Here is a 17,560-nt window from a genome sequence, read left to right on the forward strand (position 1 = left end):
GGGGAGCTAGAGATTAAAGATCCTTATAGACTGTGAAGTGAATATTTATTAACAGGTCAGAAACCTGGGTTAAAGTCCTGGTACAGACCCCCTGAGGTGAAAAGCCCCAACTTTCAACTTACCCGCTTTCAGTGTGGCCCAGAAAATTCTCTTGTTCAGATACGAAATCTTCCTACTTGTACACGTTTTTAAGACATCACACAATCACATGTCTATGGGAAATATAAATGATTCAACTAACTCTGAAAAAGAAAAGGCTCAATTATTGTATATTACAATTTAAGGGGAAAAAAATCATGCTTAAGAAAAAGCTGACAATCAGAACAGAAATGTTACGGGAAGTTTCTTGCTCATTTTCTCCAGAGGTTAAACCAGATGATTTTTTTTTTTTTTTAAGGGCAGAAGTTTAAGGTCTAGCTAGGGAATAAAGACATGTTTTGTCTGACACTTCCCAATTCAAATCCAACATTTATCAAATGATTCTTAAGTACTGTATTTAAAAAAAATTAAAAGAAAAAACAGCGAGAAGCTGGCAACCTGGGTATATTAAGCTTTCAATATCACAAATTTGTATTTTAAAAACCCAGTACCTTTTTCGTAAATATGCAAGAGCTTCTCTGACAATTTCTCTCTTTGTAAAGCCACCTCTCACTGAAACATTTAAAATAAAATTCCTATATCTAAAATGAATTCTTGGCATTTGGGACTTTTAAAACTCCCTAAATTCAGAGGGGGGGGGAAAGCTGCATAATTATAGTTCATCTCAGTGCAAGTCATAAAGTAATCAAAAATCTTTGAAACCAAAAAGTAGTATCTTAGAGTGGCATTTAAAACAAAAAAAGTACTTACTGGCATTTAAATTTTTTTCATGCAATTTGTTATTCATTAAGTCAGAAGAAAATGTGTGCTCCTATTTTTTGATAAAGCAAAAAATATTCAAAATTGGCATTAACTAAACACAACTGGCCACCACTATGTGAAAAACCAAATGCTTTAATGAGGCTATCAAGAACAACAGTTCAGTTATTTCATTGGATACATTAATATCGATCCATAATATACAGTGCTATGGACCATACAGAAATTATTGCTGCATCCAACAGCAGGTGACTAGTATTAACATTACAGTACCAAGCGTCCGCAAGAGACAGTCATTTGTCATTTTTTTTCAAGAAATAGGGATTTTTTTATATACTGTTATCAACATCGTTTCCCCAGTGCATTTAAAAAAAATATTAGTAAGTGCATTCCTTTGTGCTTTATTTTATATCTTTTAACTTCCTATGTATTTTATTTGTTCTTATTGCTTTAGTACTTTAAAACAACCAGAAAGAACTTTGTCATCCTATGTATGACCAGGTTGGTTGTATGGTTTTTGGCAAAGTCAGAAGGTTTGGTATTTCCATTGCCATACCCAGAGGCAGGTGGACAAGTTTGGCATTTTGGTCACTCCATATGGAGGCCCAACCCCAAGTCACAATTCTGCACCCAGAAATGGGGGGAGTGGTGTGGACCATTCTCCTTGTCACAAACAGTGAGCTCAAACCACCGCCTCTTGGCTTAGCTAGTCTCTAAAACGCATCCACGCTCTAGTTGGCAAAAAAGAAATAAATAAAACCACCCCGGAGATTGCAGCATTCTCCTGAGCTTGCTCACCTTCCCCCTCCCAGAAATTGTGTTAAGAAGGGGATGAAGAAGCAGGCAATGGTGAGCTCAGGAGCTGCGAGCGTCAGGGCAGCGGTACAAGATGCCATGCTTTCTTTCCACAAAGCTTTCCATAAGGTGGCTTAACCCTGGCCAAATTCCCTGGGCCATGGGTGAGTCAAACTTGCTCTATTTTTAAGAACTCTCTAAATCAGCTAAGGAAAACTAGCATCATACCATCGCGATCTTCGACTTTTGCGCCCAGCTCCCCTCCCCCTATATAAATATGAAGAGAAAAATAGACACTGCTATGATTGTATCAATGAACACTATGGTACAATTAGCTGTTCATGCAGATTTGCATCACTATTCTAGGAAAAGAGCTGTACAATTAAGGGGGTTGAAAGAATGGGAACTAATTTTCCCTACCCCCTTAAGTCATAAAGCTGTAAAACTGATAGCATCATCAATGTTTCCAAGGATTCTCATTGCCCACCGTGCGTGGTAACTACGCGGTTGATTATTTTCACGTAAGCCATCCATTCATACATCTGACAGTCCTTCTGTATGAACCCTCCAATATCCATCACCAATTCACAGTTGACATTTAAACTGTTTTTCTTTAAACACACACACACACACAAAAATACCTCCTGAATAAGGTTTCCTGATGAAAGAAGTTGGCACTCTGACACTAAAATATATTTCATATTAAAAATATATGAAGGAAAATTGGAAGCTCTTATATTGTCTACATAGGCACCATGCTACACGTTCCTCTTGATTATAGATACCATCTTGAAACTTTCTCCTACATTACAGTTCAGTCAGTGCTAGAGACTACTGCTATATTTAAGGCACTTCATTCTGAATGGATATGCTTTATGCCACTTGCTATTCAATTGTAGGCTGCTACTGAGAAACTCCATTCAACAGCCCGCCTCATAACACCATTTGTCATCTGTATAAAACATCTAGGCCTGATAGAGTATATGTAACACTACTGTTATTGCATAGGATTATACAAGTAGATAATGCACTGAAACTAACTTTACAACATTGCTGTTTGTTAAAACATTGTTATCAAGTAACAGTAATTGGCCAATACAGTATTTCTCTCTTTAAAAACCATTCAGCAGGTTTGCTGAAATAAACCCCAATTTAAACGACCATAACGGGCATATTAACGCTATGGTATCATTCTCCAAGGATATTGCTAGTTTTATGTCACTAAAAATAAATATGTAAGTTGTTTCTCTCTAGAAAGCCGGTTTTAGCCTATTTATACTACAGCTTAAATGTGTGGAAAATAGTTCTGAGTGAGACTGTAATATACAAAATATTCACAAAGCTCTCTTTAAACGCAAGACCTTGCATAAAAGTTTTCTTTCATGTGTGTACAAAGAATGCGGAAAACCACCAGTGAGTTGTAAAAATATTGAAAACTTGCCATTTTAAGATGCGTATTCTTACAAATTAATACAAACATATCGAAAAGAACAATGATAATAAAGAATCTGTACAAATCAAATGAACAGTAAAACATAATTTAAAAATAAAAATAGTAAAGCCAATTAGAAATGTGCCCAGTTTGGTTTTCTTATCAAAAGCGAAATTGAAGAGGAAAAAAAAAGAGGAAAACTTTCAGTGCTCCTCAACATTTTACTTTGAGAGGACGTTAATTTCCATTTCAAAATAAAATATATCTTATGAAAAACTGAATCACACTCACTGATGAGGAAAACTGTAACAGAGCACAGAATGAATGAGAACAAGATGAGACCCCATGTTTCAGAGCCTTGGTCTATATCTCCCTTCAATTTCAGTTGCACCTAAGGTATCAGTTACATTTTCTAACCAGACAATACACGTGAAAATGGTTGCATTTTTTTTCTTTTATGGAATATAGTATTTCTTTAAATAGTTTGCAGTATAAAGACTAAATGATGCTAAAAGGGTACTGTATCTTTAAGGCAGTACCAATGAATCAATACATTTACAAAATGGAAAAGTGTTAGTATGGATTTCTTTTTCTTCTTCTCTTCCCCACCCTCCTCCTCTCTCTCTTTCTCTTTTTTTTCGTTGCTTTACATTCTTTCAGTTAAACTTTACATTTCATTTCCAAGGAAGTCACAGGCATGCAAATAGCAAACCAAGTTTCCCCTGAATAAAAATGGACAGCAATTTCTCTGATGCGAAAATCCTCTTGCTCTGAAAGCCAAAATCTGGGGTGAATTCAGTTCACAGATACTGTACACTATCATACAGTACTTTGGAGGCATTTGTAGTTGTAAAATAGAATATACAAGTCTGTTTCACAAAATTCTAAAAATAAAATATATCCTGGGCTATTGATAAAGCATGAAAAAAAATTTTCATATTAAAGGAAAATGATCAAGAAAACCCCTTCAGGTAAATTATTAAATCTGCTAATCAAGAAAGGAAGCAGTCTGTGGGAATGCAGAGCAGGGGGAATTTGCTAGCAAGCGTGCTCGGTTTCTTCCATGCTCATACTGCTCCTTCGGCTGCTGGTTTTGGATGCCCCAGGGGACACCGAGGAAAGAAGTGGATCAGTTATGCCAACAGGAGAAAGAGTATCGTCCATGAGGATGTCTTCCAGTTTGGATCCCATTTTCGTGGGAATGCTATAGGCTTGGCTGCTCTCGGTCCCAGCTCCAAAGTTGTTGTTGAAGGTGATGGTGCCGTCTGTGAGATCCAGGGTCGTTGTACATGTTAGGTCTGCGTGTTGTTGGAGGAGGTCTTGGCTGCAGTTCTCAAGAGCGGGTTCCTGCTTGATGATCCGACTCACCAAATCTGGAGAGCAGAGACCCGTGGATGGAATAAGGGAAAGTCCATGAGCTCGAGCCTGCATTTCAAGTTCCTAAAAGTAAAATAAAAATCAGAAACTTAAAGAGGTGGTGCACAGAGGATTTTAAGACAGTGAAACTACTGTACGATACATGATACTATAATGATGGTTACATGTTGTTATGCATTCGTCCAAACCCAAATGGTGTGCAACGCCAACATTGAACCCTAATGCCAAGTAGGGACTTTGGGTTATAATGATGTCTCACTATAGGTTCATCTAGTGTTGAAATGCCCCACTCTGGTGGGGATATTAATATTGGGGGAGGCTATATACTTGTGGGAGCAGGAGGTATGTGGGAGCAGGAGGTATACTGGAACTCTCCACACCTTCGGCTCAATTTTCCTCTGAACCTAAAATTGCTTTAAAAAGTATTTTTAAAAAATCAGGGACTTCCCTGGTGGCGCAGTGGTTAAGAATCCGCCTGCCAATGCAGGGGACACGGGTTCGATCCCTGGTCCGGGAAGATCTCACATGCTGCGGGGCAACTAAGCCCGTGTGCCACAGCTACTGAGTCTGCGCTCTAGAGCCCGTGAGCCACAACCACTGAGCCCGTGCGCTGCAACTACTGAAGCTCGCGTGCCTACAGCCCATGCTCTGCAACAAGAGAAGCCACCGCAAGGAGCAGCCCGCACACCGCATATAGAGAAAGCCCACACACCGCAACTAGAGAAAGCCTGCACACAGCAACAAGGACCCAACACAGCCAAACATAAATAATAAATTAATTAATTTTAAAAAATCATATATTTGCAAAAAAATAAATTGTTAAAATAAAAATTTTTTGCTCTTTCAAATTAATAAACACCATATTTCTTAAAGTACATAGAGTATCACTGGTAATACAGTAAATGATTTTTAGGTTGTATATGGATTTTATTAGGTATGAAATACAGAGACAGTTTCTCATAGATGTTAATGTTAACAGGGAGGAGAAGTTAAAAAATGTAAAAATAAAATGTCAAAATGTGAGCTGACTGAAGGAAAATAATCAGTAAATAGTACAGGTCTACGCTCCCTACACTGTGCAGAGATATCTACGGGTACTATAATGAACTCCCAGGACACTGGGGATATTTTTAAAGTTTCAAGGGGAATGCACTCTACTGTGAGAATGATCAAACTCAAGACAGTTTTATAGTTTTAGTATCAGATTGTGTTATACCTGTTTCCATCACATCATATCAACACAAAGCCGGGTCTCAGGTAGCTGTTGTGATTTAAAAAAAAGAAAAAAAGAAAAAAACAACTCCTTCATGAAAATCAGTGTGGAATGGGAAATGAGGGTGGCAGTGTCCAATCTGACTCCAAGGTTGGAGAAGCTGTGCAGTGCCTCACAGGCACACATATCTCACTAGTAAGTAATGTGGCTATTTAAAAATAAAATTAAAATGTGATTTTTCTTTCAATTTATATGTTTTATATTTTCAAGTGGCTACTAAGTTGTTAGCACCTAACAAGGAAACGGTAGGTATTTTTTTGGTCTAAGGTGCAATGAAAAAGTTACTAAGATATTAAGGGTGCTGGGAACTAATAAAGATTGAGTAGTAATGGCCAAAGTTATGAAAGTTCCATACAAGTAACTGAAGTTTGGGATGCATCATTTAACCCATCTCATCAAGGCAAAGGGAGTTTTTTTGTTTTTTTTTAATTCCACAAGAAAGTGCTCAATCTGTTCCTACACTTTCTTCATATCCTTCCTATTATGGACTGAATTGTGTCCCCTCCCCAAAATCCTATGTTGAAATCCTAACCTCCAGGACCTCAGAACGTGACTGTACATGGAGATAGTGTCTTTCAAGAGGTGATTAGGTTAAAATGAGATCCTTAGGGTAGGTCCTCATCTAATATCGGTGAGGGGAGATGAGGACGCAGAGATACACATAGGAAAAGCCACAAGAATAGGAAAACACAGGGAAAAGGTAGCCTAGGAGAGAAGCCACAGAAAAACCAACCCTGCCCACACCTTGATCTTGGATTTATAGCCTCCAGAACTGGGAGAAGATAAATCTCTGTTGTGTAAGCTGTCTAGTCTGTGGTATTTGTAATGGCAGCCCTAGGTGCCTAATTCACTTCCTGAGGGTCAGAGACTTGCCCCAGTGCCTCACTTCAAACACCTTCCAAACAAGCTCTTTTCCTTTTCCCTTTCCGAGTATGCCTAGACCACCCCCCTACAATGAACCGTAAAGACCCCAATTGATCCTGAAGAGCAATTTGCTTCTACAAGCCAATACCATCTTCCTATGTTTGCGATACAATAAAAATAACAGAATATACATTTGAAGCAAGTCACCTTGCGTCATGAGAGGGGGAAATGTACTCTCCAACAGGACACAACCTTTCAACCGCTGCCCACAAGCCTAGAAACACACGTTCCTGAAAAGTTGTGTTCAGCCTGTATTAAAGGATGTTTGATCAGCAAGGTCTTCCTCGAGATGCAGTACAAGAGATGGGAGCCTGAGATGTCACACCAGTATATGCATGTTCCTTCACACAGTCTCCAGACACACAAGTCTCCTTGGGCATCATTTCAAAGCCCTGGGCTGCTTAATAAAATTGCAGTCCCAGTGATAGTTAGGCTTCATGCTCTTTATTCTGTGAACATTTTTGCATGTATCACTTAGGGTGAAAATGAAAGGAACCCCTTAGGCCCAAGCTGAACACATGCACAACGGTAAGTCTATGCCACATAATAAGAACAGCGCTCTCACAAGTGTAGTGTCTCTTAAAAGAAAAGAGTTGGATTAAGAGAGGCATCCATCTTACTCTAATCTTTTGTTGTTTAATTTAAAATGTTTACCAGCTGAATAAAGTGTTACTTAGATTGCTAAATAATGTGATAGATCTCACCTAGAGAACTCAGGCTCATTGCACAGCACAGCTTTCCTAATTAATAATGTTTTCCATGATACACAGAAGTTCTAAAGGCTGCTTCACTGACATTGGAAGAAACCCAAGACATCGTCACCATGCAACTTCCAATTCATATTTTTCACGGTATTCATATTTCACACGAATACATACGTTTGAAACCTTAACACAAAACCTAGCCTGTCTTTCAAAACAGTTATTATATTTTATTATTTGTATAAAGAAATGACGCATTAGTACAAGTTGCTTTTATAAATAGGTATATATACTAAGTACAAGAGACTAAAGACCCGTGTCTGATTACTGAAGAGACGGAACATAAAACAAGCAGCAAAAGCCAAAAAAAGAGAAAGCAGGGAAGGGGGATTTTCAAATGACACACAACCTCTATTTCACTACCAAGACTCCAAAAGGCACCCCCTAGAGGAGAACCACCTTCTGCCTCTCTGACCCAGGGCTGAAGATCGCTGCCATGACATGAGAGATGTGACATCTAGAAATGTCAACAGTGATGCGGGGTATTAACAAGCTTGGAAATCAGAAGTAAACTACTCTGTTAAATAAGTTCATCATCGGGGAATAACCACCACCAGGCAGTCTCTGAAGTGCCATATACTCTACACTGCCGCTCCATAATTAGTTGCATAGGAAACCTGAAAAACAACCATTGCTCTATGGCGAAACTGGGTATAAGTGGGTCCATCTACTTAAGAAGAAGATACAACGTCATCGACCCTTACGGGTTGGTTGTGTTCAAAGTCAGCAAGTAAATTAAAATAACCCTAGCCAACTCCTTTAGTCATTAGCAAGGAGCCAGTTTTTCTTTCTCTTCTTCAAGACAGTTCCAGAGGAAGTTGCATCTTTATATTCAGCAGGAAAAGCCAAGTGGTGACGAAGCACCAGGAGCTGATATTACAGGGATTCCCCCAGCTCATGGTTACGTTGGTATGTACACTCCTTAAATTGAATGACAGATGAACTACATGTATAATTAAAATAGTATTTCTCCCACTAAGAGTATGTAAGCTAAAGAGACATATGGTATAACTTCATTATCTGTAACTATTTCTAAAATTTATACCCTGATGATAAGATCTTCTGGGTGTCCCAGGTTCCCTATAAACATGAGCTTTGACCATGGACGGCACCCCACTCAATACTAAGGTATCGTTGTATTTAACAACTATTCTCAATTCTCAAGATTTGCAGTACTTATGCTATGGACTGAAGTCTATGCCCCCCAAGGTTCATATGCTGAAACCTAATTCCCAATGTGATGGTATTTGGAGGTAGGGCTTTGGGAGGCGATTAGGTCACAAGCGGGTCACACTCATCATGAATAGGATGAGTGTCCTTATGAAAAGAGACCCCAGAGAGGTCCCTCACCCCTTTTGCCCTGTGAAGTTGCAGCAAGAAGACAGCTATCTATGAACTAAGAAGCAGGCCCTCATCACACAACAAATCTGCCAGTACCTTGATCATAGATTCCCCAGCCTCCAGAACTGTGAAAAATAAATGTTCGTTGTGTAAGCCACCCAGTCTATGGTGTTTTTGTCACAGGAGCATGAATGGCCAAAGACGTGCTACAGAGTTGCTATGAACACTGAATTAGTGAATGCCGAACCATTGTTCCGGGAGGAAACAGAGGATTAGGGTCCTGCAAGCATCTGCGCATAACATTTCACCAACCGATCAACATGTGACTTTGTTTTATGTGTGTTGCTGTTTGAAGTCACCTTGTTTACTACATATCATTGATTCATTAATATTAAACTCAAGGCCAAAAGGACCACAACTCATGCCTGAATGAAACTTCTCTCCATAAGGCACATCACAGCCTTCCTGTGCTTAGGAAGATGTGAAAGCACTTCAGGGCCATGCTCAGAGGCCACTTTAAACAGCAAATCACCCAAAACACCCACAAAAATGTGAAAAACATGGCACTAAACAGACAGCAAAAAAGGACACTTGTTTACAGTATGAGCTGAAACAAGAAGACAGAGCATCGCCTTGCCCAACCTTAACTAGAAGCAAACGCACCAGCCAAGTCACAGTTGCCAGGCTGCACATGTGTGCAAATGAGCGTGAAAGCGCCACAAGTGTCGATTTGGGGGTTTCAAATAAATTTTTACGAGGAAACAAAATCACAAAGCGGAATCCACAAATAATGAGTACAGACTGTATTAGGATCACATAAATCAACTCCCTCGTGGCTCATTATACTTCTTCTCCCATCTTCAAGTCACTAACATGTAGTCACCTTCACCCTGCACACGCCTGGTACCTGTATTCTGAGTAACAAGTGCCGGTTGGCGTGCTCCAGCTTCTTCTGTCTGTTTTCAAGCTCTTTAGCACGTTGCTGTTCCCGTTGCAACTTCCGGATATAGTCCACAGACGCTTTTAAAATGGTTCCCTTGTTCCAGCGCATGTCTCTGGGATGAAAATGGAAGGAAACAGACTGTTTTAGGATTGAAGGCTCCATGAAAATTCAATATTTAGAGCATTCAGTTTCTAAAGACGAGGTAACCATTAGAAGTTGAGAATCGCTATCATTCATCGAGTGCTGGCAACTCGCTGGACACCGTCCACCCGTAACTTCTATGTTAGCTTCTTTCACCCGGACAGGCACCTGGAGTCACAGGGACGTTGTGCACATGTTGAATCAGAGACGATTCAACTTGTCTTCGGTCCCAGAGCTACATGAAGGTGGAGTCAGGACTTAAATTTAGGTCTGCTGATGACAAAGTCAATACTCTTCAACACTGTATTCAATAGTTACAGATTTCTAGGACTATAAAAGTTAACCCGCTCAGACAGAATAAGCTATGATTAAAAAAGAATTCTGTGAGATCTCACTACTTGATTGTATGCGGCATAAAAATGGCATCCTTGGGTTTTATCATGAATATTCCCATCAATATCAACCTCTCTCCGATCTCCACCTCCTCATCTACAAAACAACAATACCGGGCTTCCCTGGTGGCACAGTGGTTGACAGTCCACCTGCCGATGCAGGGGACATGGGTTTGTGCCCCCGTCCAGGAAGATCAGCGGAGCAGCTGGTCCCGTGAGCCATGGCCGCTGGGCCTGCGCGTCCAGAGCCTGTACTCGGCAACAGGAGAGGCCACAGCAGTGAGAGGCCCGTGTACCGCAAAAAACAAAACAAAACAAAAACAAAAACAAAACAATGATACCATGCTTGTATGAGCAGCCTCATAGGTATGTTGTTAGAATCAAAGGAGGCACTTTATATGAATATGCTGGGAAAAGTTCAGAATGCAGTTCAAACAGTGGAGCAGGCACTGTGTTAAGGACTCAATGTGGTAATTACCATAGCTATCTTTAAACAGCATTTACTGCATGACAGGTACTTTTCAAAGTGCTTTGCAGCTCACTTAATCATAACAACCTTAATCGGTAGGCACTAATATTATCCCCATGTTACAGACTGGAAAACAAAGGCACAGAGAGGTTAAGTAATTTGCCCAAAGTCACACAGCCTGGAAGTGGTACAGCTGGGAAGCCTGGAGAATCTGGTGCCAGACCCCATGCCCTAAACTATTCTTCCTCCTATGTGACTGAGTGCTCAAAACAACTAGACTAGGTAGGAATTATTGGTCCTCCTTCCCCCCCTTTTTTTTAACAGATGAGAAAAATGAAATATGAGAATTCTTCCCCAAGTCAGACATCTAGTAGGGGACTGTTCTGGAATTCAAACCCAGGTAGCCTGAGCTTGGTGCCTTTCAGTTTTTAAACACTATAGCGCGCTACTGTATTCCTATATGAGAACATTAAGAATGCCATTAAAATGTAGGTAAAAGTGAGTTGAAAAGTTTAGAGCACCCCAGAAAACAATTAAGAATAGAATTATAACTAATAGTAATATTTTTATAGTGCTTTAAATTAACCTGAGCTCTTTTATAGAAAATATTCATGATGATAATGACAATGATGAAAACAAAAACAATTTAATGTATGGAAAACCTCCTACCCCACTATCTGTAGCTGCTAAAAGGAGATTGGAAGTATCAGCTGGGACGTGTGAATGGAGGGCCATTAAAACAAGCCACCAAGTAATTGATCCTCATATGGGTTAGATGAAGAACAAAACAGAAGCTCTCCCATGGGATGCTGAATTACAGCCCCCAGAGAATTCCCAGGGGTTGATCCCTGGGGTCTGGGCACCAAAGATGGCAACCCAGGGAGGTGTCCTGAGATACTCAGAGTGAGCACAAAACCAACCCGCTTAATGTTCAGGGCTAAGAAGAAAAGAACAGAAACTTCAGTCGCCAGAGAGAAATAAAATTATAATGAAAGATGCCTTCACTAGGCCAGTAAGGTGAGAGACCACTACTGAAACAGGCAAGCAGCCACTCCGTTTTTAAGAAGAGACTATTCCAACCAGTTTTCTTGGGTTTTACTTCCTTGTGAGACCCAATTAATCAATTATGCTTTGGGGTTTTCAAACTTTTTTTTTTTTTGCAACGAGAGCGACCCTTGTTTTACACAAAAGTGTAAACAGATCCCTGATATATAAGTCAGTAAAAGCAGATCTACTCTAGGGCAGGAGAGGGTATAGGGCCGAGACCATGATCAGCTAGACTATGTCTCTATAGCAGCCCCAAAGTCTGTTCCAGAAACCTGGTATAGGAAAACCCCATACAGACTGCAGTCCATTTCATCTTGAAACAATGCCTACAATTAAAGATTGTTATCAGTTCAGATTATAAACACACAAGTATTCTAATACAACAGAGAAAGAAGATATGCAAATAGAGGCTTTCACTGCAGCCCCATAATTTCATAATATGTTGCTAAAGAGATCCACGTGCTACAGTTTAAAAGAATATGCTAAAAAGTGAAAGCTGATAAAGAATAGGAAAATGGGAATGCAATTTCAACTATCATGCAAGACTGACTATAGGAAATGAAGGTCACAGCCCCTTCGTAGGATGCATTTGTGCTGCAGAACTGAGATTTTGAATGTTTTGAGTTTCAAAACAGCTTTCCTTGAAACCTGGGAAAGCAAAATGTTGATGATGGAGACTGCGCTTGAACATTCACCAAAACCACCTTAGAATGGCCAATGGTTTTATTTTATTTTGTCACAAATTCCCTGACAATAATGTGAATAGCAAATTTAATAAGCCTTGCATGAATAATGCTTGATTTCATCTTTACATTTTATTAGGTAGCTAAAAGGTCATATTCAAAGGCTAATTTCATAGACTGCCTGTGGGAGCCATTAAAATGTATACATCTTCGAGCCCCTTACTTCAAATGGACCAATTTCTAATGGATAAAAATTGTGTATTTGTTGTCCTATTTGCTGACATTGCTGGTAGGAAAATTATCTTTACAACCGTTATCTCTGAAAGAGTGGCATGAGAGACTGAAAGCTGAAATCCAAATTAGCTGACCTGTGCTTAAAAGAGGATTAAAAATTACTCTTTTTCCTAGATTGGTAAAACAAAGGGCATGTAATTTTTGGGAAAAAAAATTGACCTTTTGTCTGCTGAATATTGTTAAACTTGAAATCTCCAATATCAGCTCTCCATGCCTACAGATATTGTATGAGTTTGTTGGCAAACAAATAGCTAACAAATCTTGCTTTATCAGCTACTGAAATCTCTGTCCTGCATGAACCGATAAAACGAATTTTTTTAGTAGTTCGGTGTTTAGTTGCCAAGGATTCTCAGATTTCAGGAAGTCACTTCCTCACATCCAAAGCTGAACAGCTCATGTCCCATAATACTTTTGAACAATTCAGTTCATTTCTCTTGAAATTTCAGATTTCAATTTCAGTTCATTTCTCTCGAAATTTCAGATTTCAAAAGAAAGGCGTAAGAAGTATTCACAAATGGAACAAAGGGAGAGGGAGTACTTCTTTAGTTTTTATAACTGTGTGCTTTTTGCAACATATGAAAAAACATTAAGGTACGAAAAAATATACAATGCAATTGTACTCACGGATCATTTGACTTGGGAATCAAAGTACCTAGTTCCTTAATGCGGTCATTTATGTTAAATCTTCTTCTTCGTTCAACTTCAAGAAAAAAGCACAGGAAAGGGCTATTAGTAATGGTAACATGTACGCATTTAGCATATCTCATTAAAGGCATGTGCATGTTAATTCTGCTGAGTCAGGACAACAGAAACGAATCTGTATTTCCTGGTTATTCTCCTAGTTTTGGTACTGAGGATAAAGCCCTTTAAAAAATGAGCTACCTTTGTATAGAGCTTTATCATTTACGAAGCCCTGAGACTGTAAATTCTCATTTGACTCTAGTAACTCCTGAAATTGGAGTTACCATCCTCAGTTACAAATGACAAAACTACCTTGGTGATATGGGGGACCTGACAAGGACACCCAGCAATAAGTGGAGAACAGCCTGTACTCAGCCCTGATCCTCCAGACCAGGGGCAGCAAGCTTTCTGCAAAGGGCCTGATAGTGAGTGCTCTGTGGGCCAAATAGCAAAATTAAGCATATTATTAGGTACTTACACAGCAAGAGAGAAAACAGATTTCCACAAATTTTGTGCTAACAGAATTCAAAATGTAGTAATATTAACTAGATACAATTTTTGTATCTAGTTTACTAGCAAGAAACATTGGATGCTGAAATTTGGATTTTATATAATTTTCACATATCATAAAATATTATTCTCATTTTGATATTTTAAAGCCATTTAAAAATGTAAAAAACATTCTTAGGCTACAGGTCATACAAAAACCCCTCCTCTAGCCCAGTATTGCCCAAGAGAAATATAATGCAAGTTTCATATGTAATTTTTAGTTTTCTAGTAGTCACATTAAATAAGGAAAAAGAAAGAGGTGTAATTTAATAGTTTTATTAAACTCAATCTATCCAAAATATTATAATTTCTACATGTAAACTATATAAAAATTTATAAATTAGATATTTAATATTCTTTTCTTTGTACTAACTTCTCAGAATCCAGTGTCTATTTTACACTGACAGCATGCCACGATTTGGACTAGTCACATTTCAAGTGCTCAAGAGGCAGACATGTCCAGGGGCGACAGTACTGAATACAATAATCCTAGAAGTCAAGCATCTTTAACTGTACCATGCATCCTAACAGCATTCTTCTTTTATAAATCCAGCTGTATGTTCAACTAAATTATCATCTTCTCACAGGAGGGTGAAACAGTAGGCATATGAGTTAATAAATGTTTTTAATTTACCTAGTCTGACAAATAAATTCCAAATAACTTAAAGTCTAATAAATTGGATTAAAGATATTAATGTTTTACTTTACACATATTAAAACCTAATATATATTTATATTTGACTCACTAATATTGCGCACACTTAGGTAAATAATATTATTCACTACTTTCTCAATATATATTGCATTTTTTCTTAGCTGAATGATTATTTCTATGATTGAATCAGTTATGTATAATACTGTCTTATTATCAGACTTTTATAAAATAGAAACAGTAAGTGATGCTAAATGGCTCTGAAGAAGAAATTTTTGGACCTCCGATCTTCTAGCTAACTTCCCCCAAACTCTGAAGTATGCCATGTTTTCTTACTTTTTCCAAGCATATAATAATCATAAAAATACAAACAATACTGAAACACATGAAATGAAATAAAAATCCCCGATGATCCAGATACCACCACTGCAAAATCTGTTATATATCCTTTGTGATTATTTTTATGTTCTAAGAATAAACACACACGTGGCCTAGATGTGTGCCCAGGACACAGTTCTTAGGACTCTACTCGGTCTACATTCACTTCTGGGTGACCCCATTTAGTCTCATGCTTTTAAATACCACATATACACTGATGACTCCCATACTTGTATTTGCAGCCCAGTCATCTCCCTGGAACTCCAGGCTCGTAAGTCTGACTACTAGATGTCTCCCTATGGAGGTCCAACAGGCAGCCCCAGCATTGCAAACTTGAGCTCCTGGTCTTCCCCACTCAAATAGCTCCACCGGGCTTCCCTGGTGGCGCAGTGGTTGAGAGTCCGCCTGCCCATGCAGGGGACACGGGTTCGTGCCCCGGTCCGGGAAGATCCCACATGCCGCGGAGCTGCTGGGCCCGTGAGCCACGGCCGCTGAGCCTGCGCGTCCGGAGCCTGTGCTCCGCAACGGGAAAGGCCACAACAGTGAGAGGCCTGCGTACCACAAAAAAAAAAAAAAAAGCTCCACCCACGGGCTTTCTCAGTTCACTTACTGTAACTCCATCCTTCCAGTTGCTTAGGCCAGAACCTTGGCATCAATTCTGTACCTCTATTTCTTTTATCAATACATCCCACACTTGATCCATCATCAAAATCTGCTCGCTCTACCTTTGAAATATTGCCAGAACCTGTCCACTTCAAACCTTCACTGCTACCTGAATAGAAGCCACCATCATCTCTTGCCTGGATTATTGCAATCCTCCTGAGTGGTACCTCTGCTTCACCCATCCCATCACTACCTACCCCCGTTAGTCTAACTACAACACAGAAGCTGTTAAAACATAAGTCAGAGCCTGTCAATCTCTTGCTGAAAACCCTCCTATCGCTTCCCCTCTCACCCAGACAAAAACCCAGTCCTCAAGGCGTCCTCCAAGGATCTGGGGGCTCCCACCTCTCTGACCTCATTTCTACTCATCTCCCACTGTGACCACACTTTCTACGGTGACTCCCCTGTGCTCCCCCCACCCTCAGCCTTATGGGCCTTGCTCTTCCTCAACCAAGCCAGACACACTCCCCACTTTAGGACCTTCTACTGCTGTTCCACCTGCCTGGAACACTCTTCCCGCAGATACGTGAATGGGTCTGCCCTCACCTCCCTCAAGTGAGGTGACTCAAATTTACCCATGAGCCTTCCCTGACTGCCTGTTTAGGAGTGAACCACCACTTCCCATCCTGACCCCCTTGTCTGCATTATGTCTCCTCAAAGAACTTTCTGCCACCTAACATCTACATACTTCTTTCTTCCATTCATTTATAGAGCTCTATACCATCTAATATCTGCATACTTTTGTTTGTTTATTTATTTGTATGTTTATTCATTGAGGCATTCCGAGTGCCTATATGAGCCTAGCACACAGTAGGCCCCCAACAACTATGTATTGAATAAAGAATGACATTGTTAAAGCAGAATTACACTAAAAACCATTCTGCATCTATCTTTTCTCACTCAGCAGTATATTATTGACACCTTTCATCGTCAACATTTGTATGTACTGCATTTTATTTTTAATTCAGTGCCTACCCTCCCCAATTATAAAAGTGATATGAGCTTGCAAAAATTTGCAAAACATGCAAATGTGTATACAGAAAAAAGTGAAAGCAAACTCTTTACACCATCCAACATTTTTTGCCTGAGGAAACTGTCAATGATAAGGCTGACTCCTAGATCTTCTTACACACACACACACACACACACACACACACACACACACGCACCCATATAGTGTTTTCTTTTTTACATAATTGGACCCTATACATATTATTCTGCAGTTTGCTCTCTTCACTCAGTAATACATTGTAGACAAGTAAAACAGATCAACCCCATTCTTCTTAAGAGGCACTGAGTGTCCCTCATAAGGATGTACCATAATTTATGTACAAATCCTCTACTGATGAATATTTAGACTATTTCCAATTTCTCCCTCTTTTTCAAAGGTATAATGACTATTTTTGCCAATGCTTGCGTGTACTTTTTACTCCTATCACAGTACTTATCCTATGCTGTAAAAACCATCTGCGTGTATCTGACCGCTCATCTATTCTGTCTGCCCATGACTCTAATGTAAGCTCCTCAGGGTGGGAGACCTGTCTGTCTGGTTCACTTCTGTAGAAAAGTGCCTTGTACATAATGGGGCTCAAAAAGTAGCTATGAGTGAATAAATGAATGCATTCTTTTGCCCATTTTGGGAAGGACTCTTACAAGATAAATTCCTAGAAGAGGAAAAGCTATGCCAATGGGCAATTGAAACTTGAGTATTAATTTCCAACAGTTCAATGAGATCTTAAGGTTGTTTTATAGCCCTCAGAGTTGATCATATTTACACTTTACTGACAACCCTGAACTTGAGAGTTTAGGTGACTAAGTAAAGGCGGATCATGTTTTTCACAACATCCAACTTAATTTCCACATTTCAGTTAGGAGAAATTATCATCTCATTTCTAAGGTATTTTAAA

General features: G+C 39.4%; 1 protein-coding gene across 8 annotated transcripts in view; it reads right to left on the reverse strand.

The window, feature by feature from the left end:
- Window positions 1-973: 973 nt before the first annotated feature.
- MITF (melanocyte inducing transcription factor) overlaps window positions 974-17,560 on the reverse strand; it is a 226,408-nt gene continuing 209,821 nt past the window's right edge. For all 8 annotated transcript variants that reach the window (XM_024747051.1, XM_024747049.1, XM_024747055.1 and 5 more), the window contains exons 8-10: window positions 13,355-13,430; window positions 9,669-9,816; window positions 974-4,525 (exon numbers count right to left, since the gene is read on the reverse strand). In XM_024747051.1, coding sequence (XP_024602819.1) covers window positions 4,124-4,525; window positions 9,669-9,816; window positions 13,355-13,430 — 626 coding nt within the window. In that variant the 3' untranslated portion in view covers window positions 974-4,123. The remainder of the gene's footprint in view (window positions 4,526-9,668; window positions 9,817-13,354; window positions 13,431-17,560) is intronic.

This window comes from Neophocaena asiaeorientalis, unplaced genomic scaffold (assembly GCF_003031525.2).
Source record: "Neophocaena asiaeorientalis asiaeorientalis breed wild unplaced genomic scaffold, Neophocaena_asiaeorientalis_V1.1 scaffold130, whole genome shotgun sequence".
NCBI lineage: Eukaryota > Metazoa > Chordata > Mammalia > Artiodactyla > Phocoenidae > Neophocaena > Neophocaena asiaeorientalis.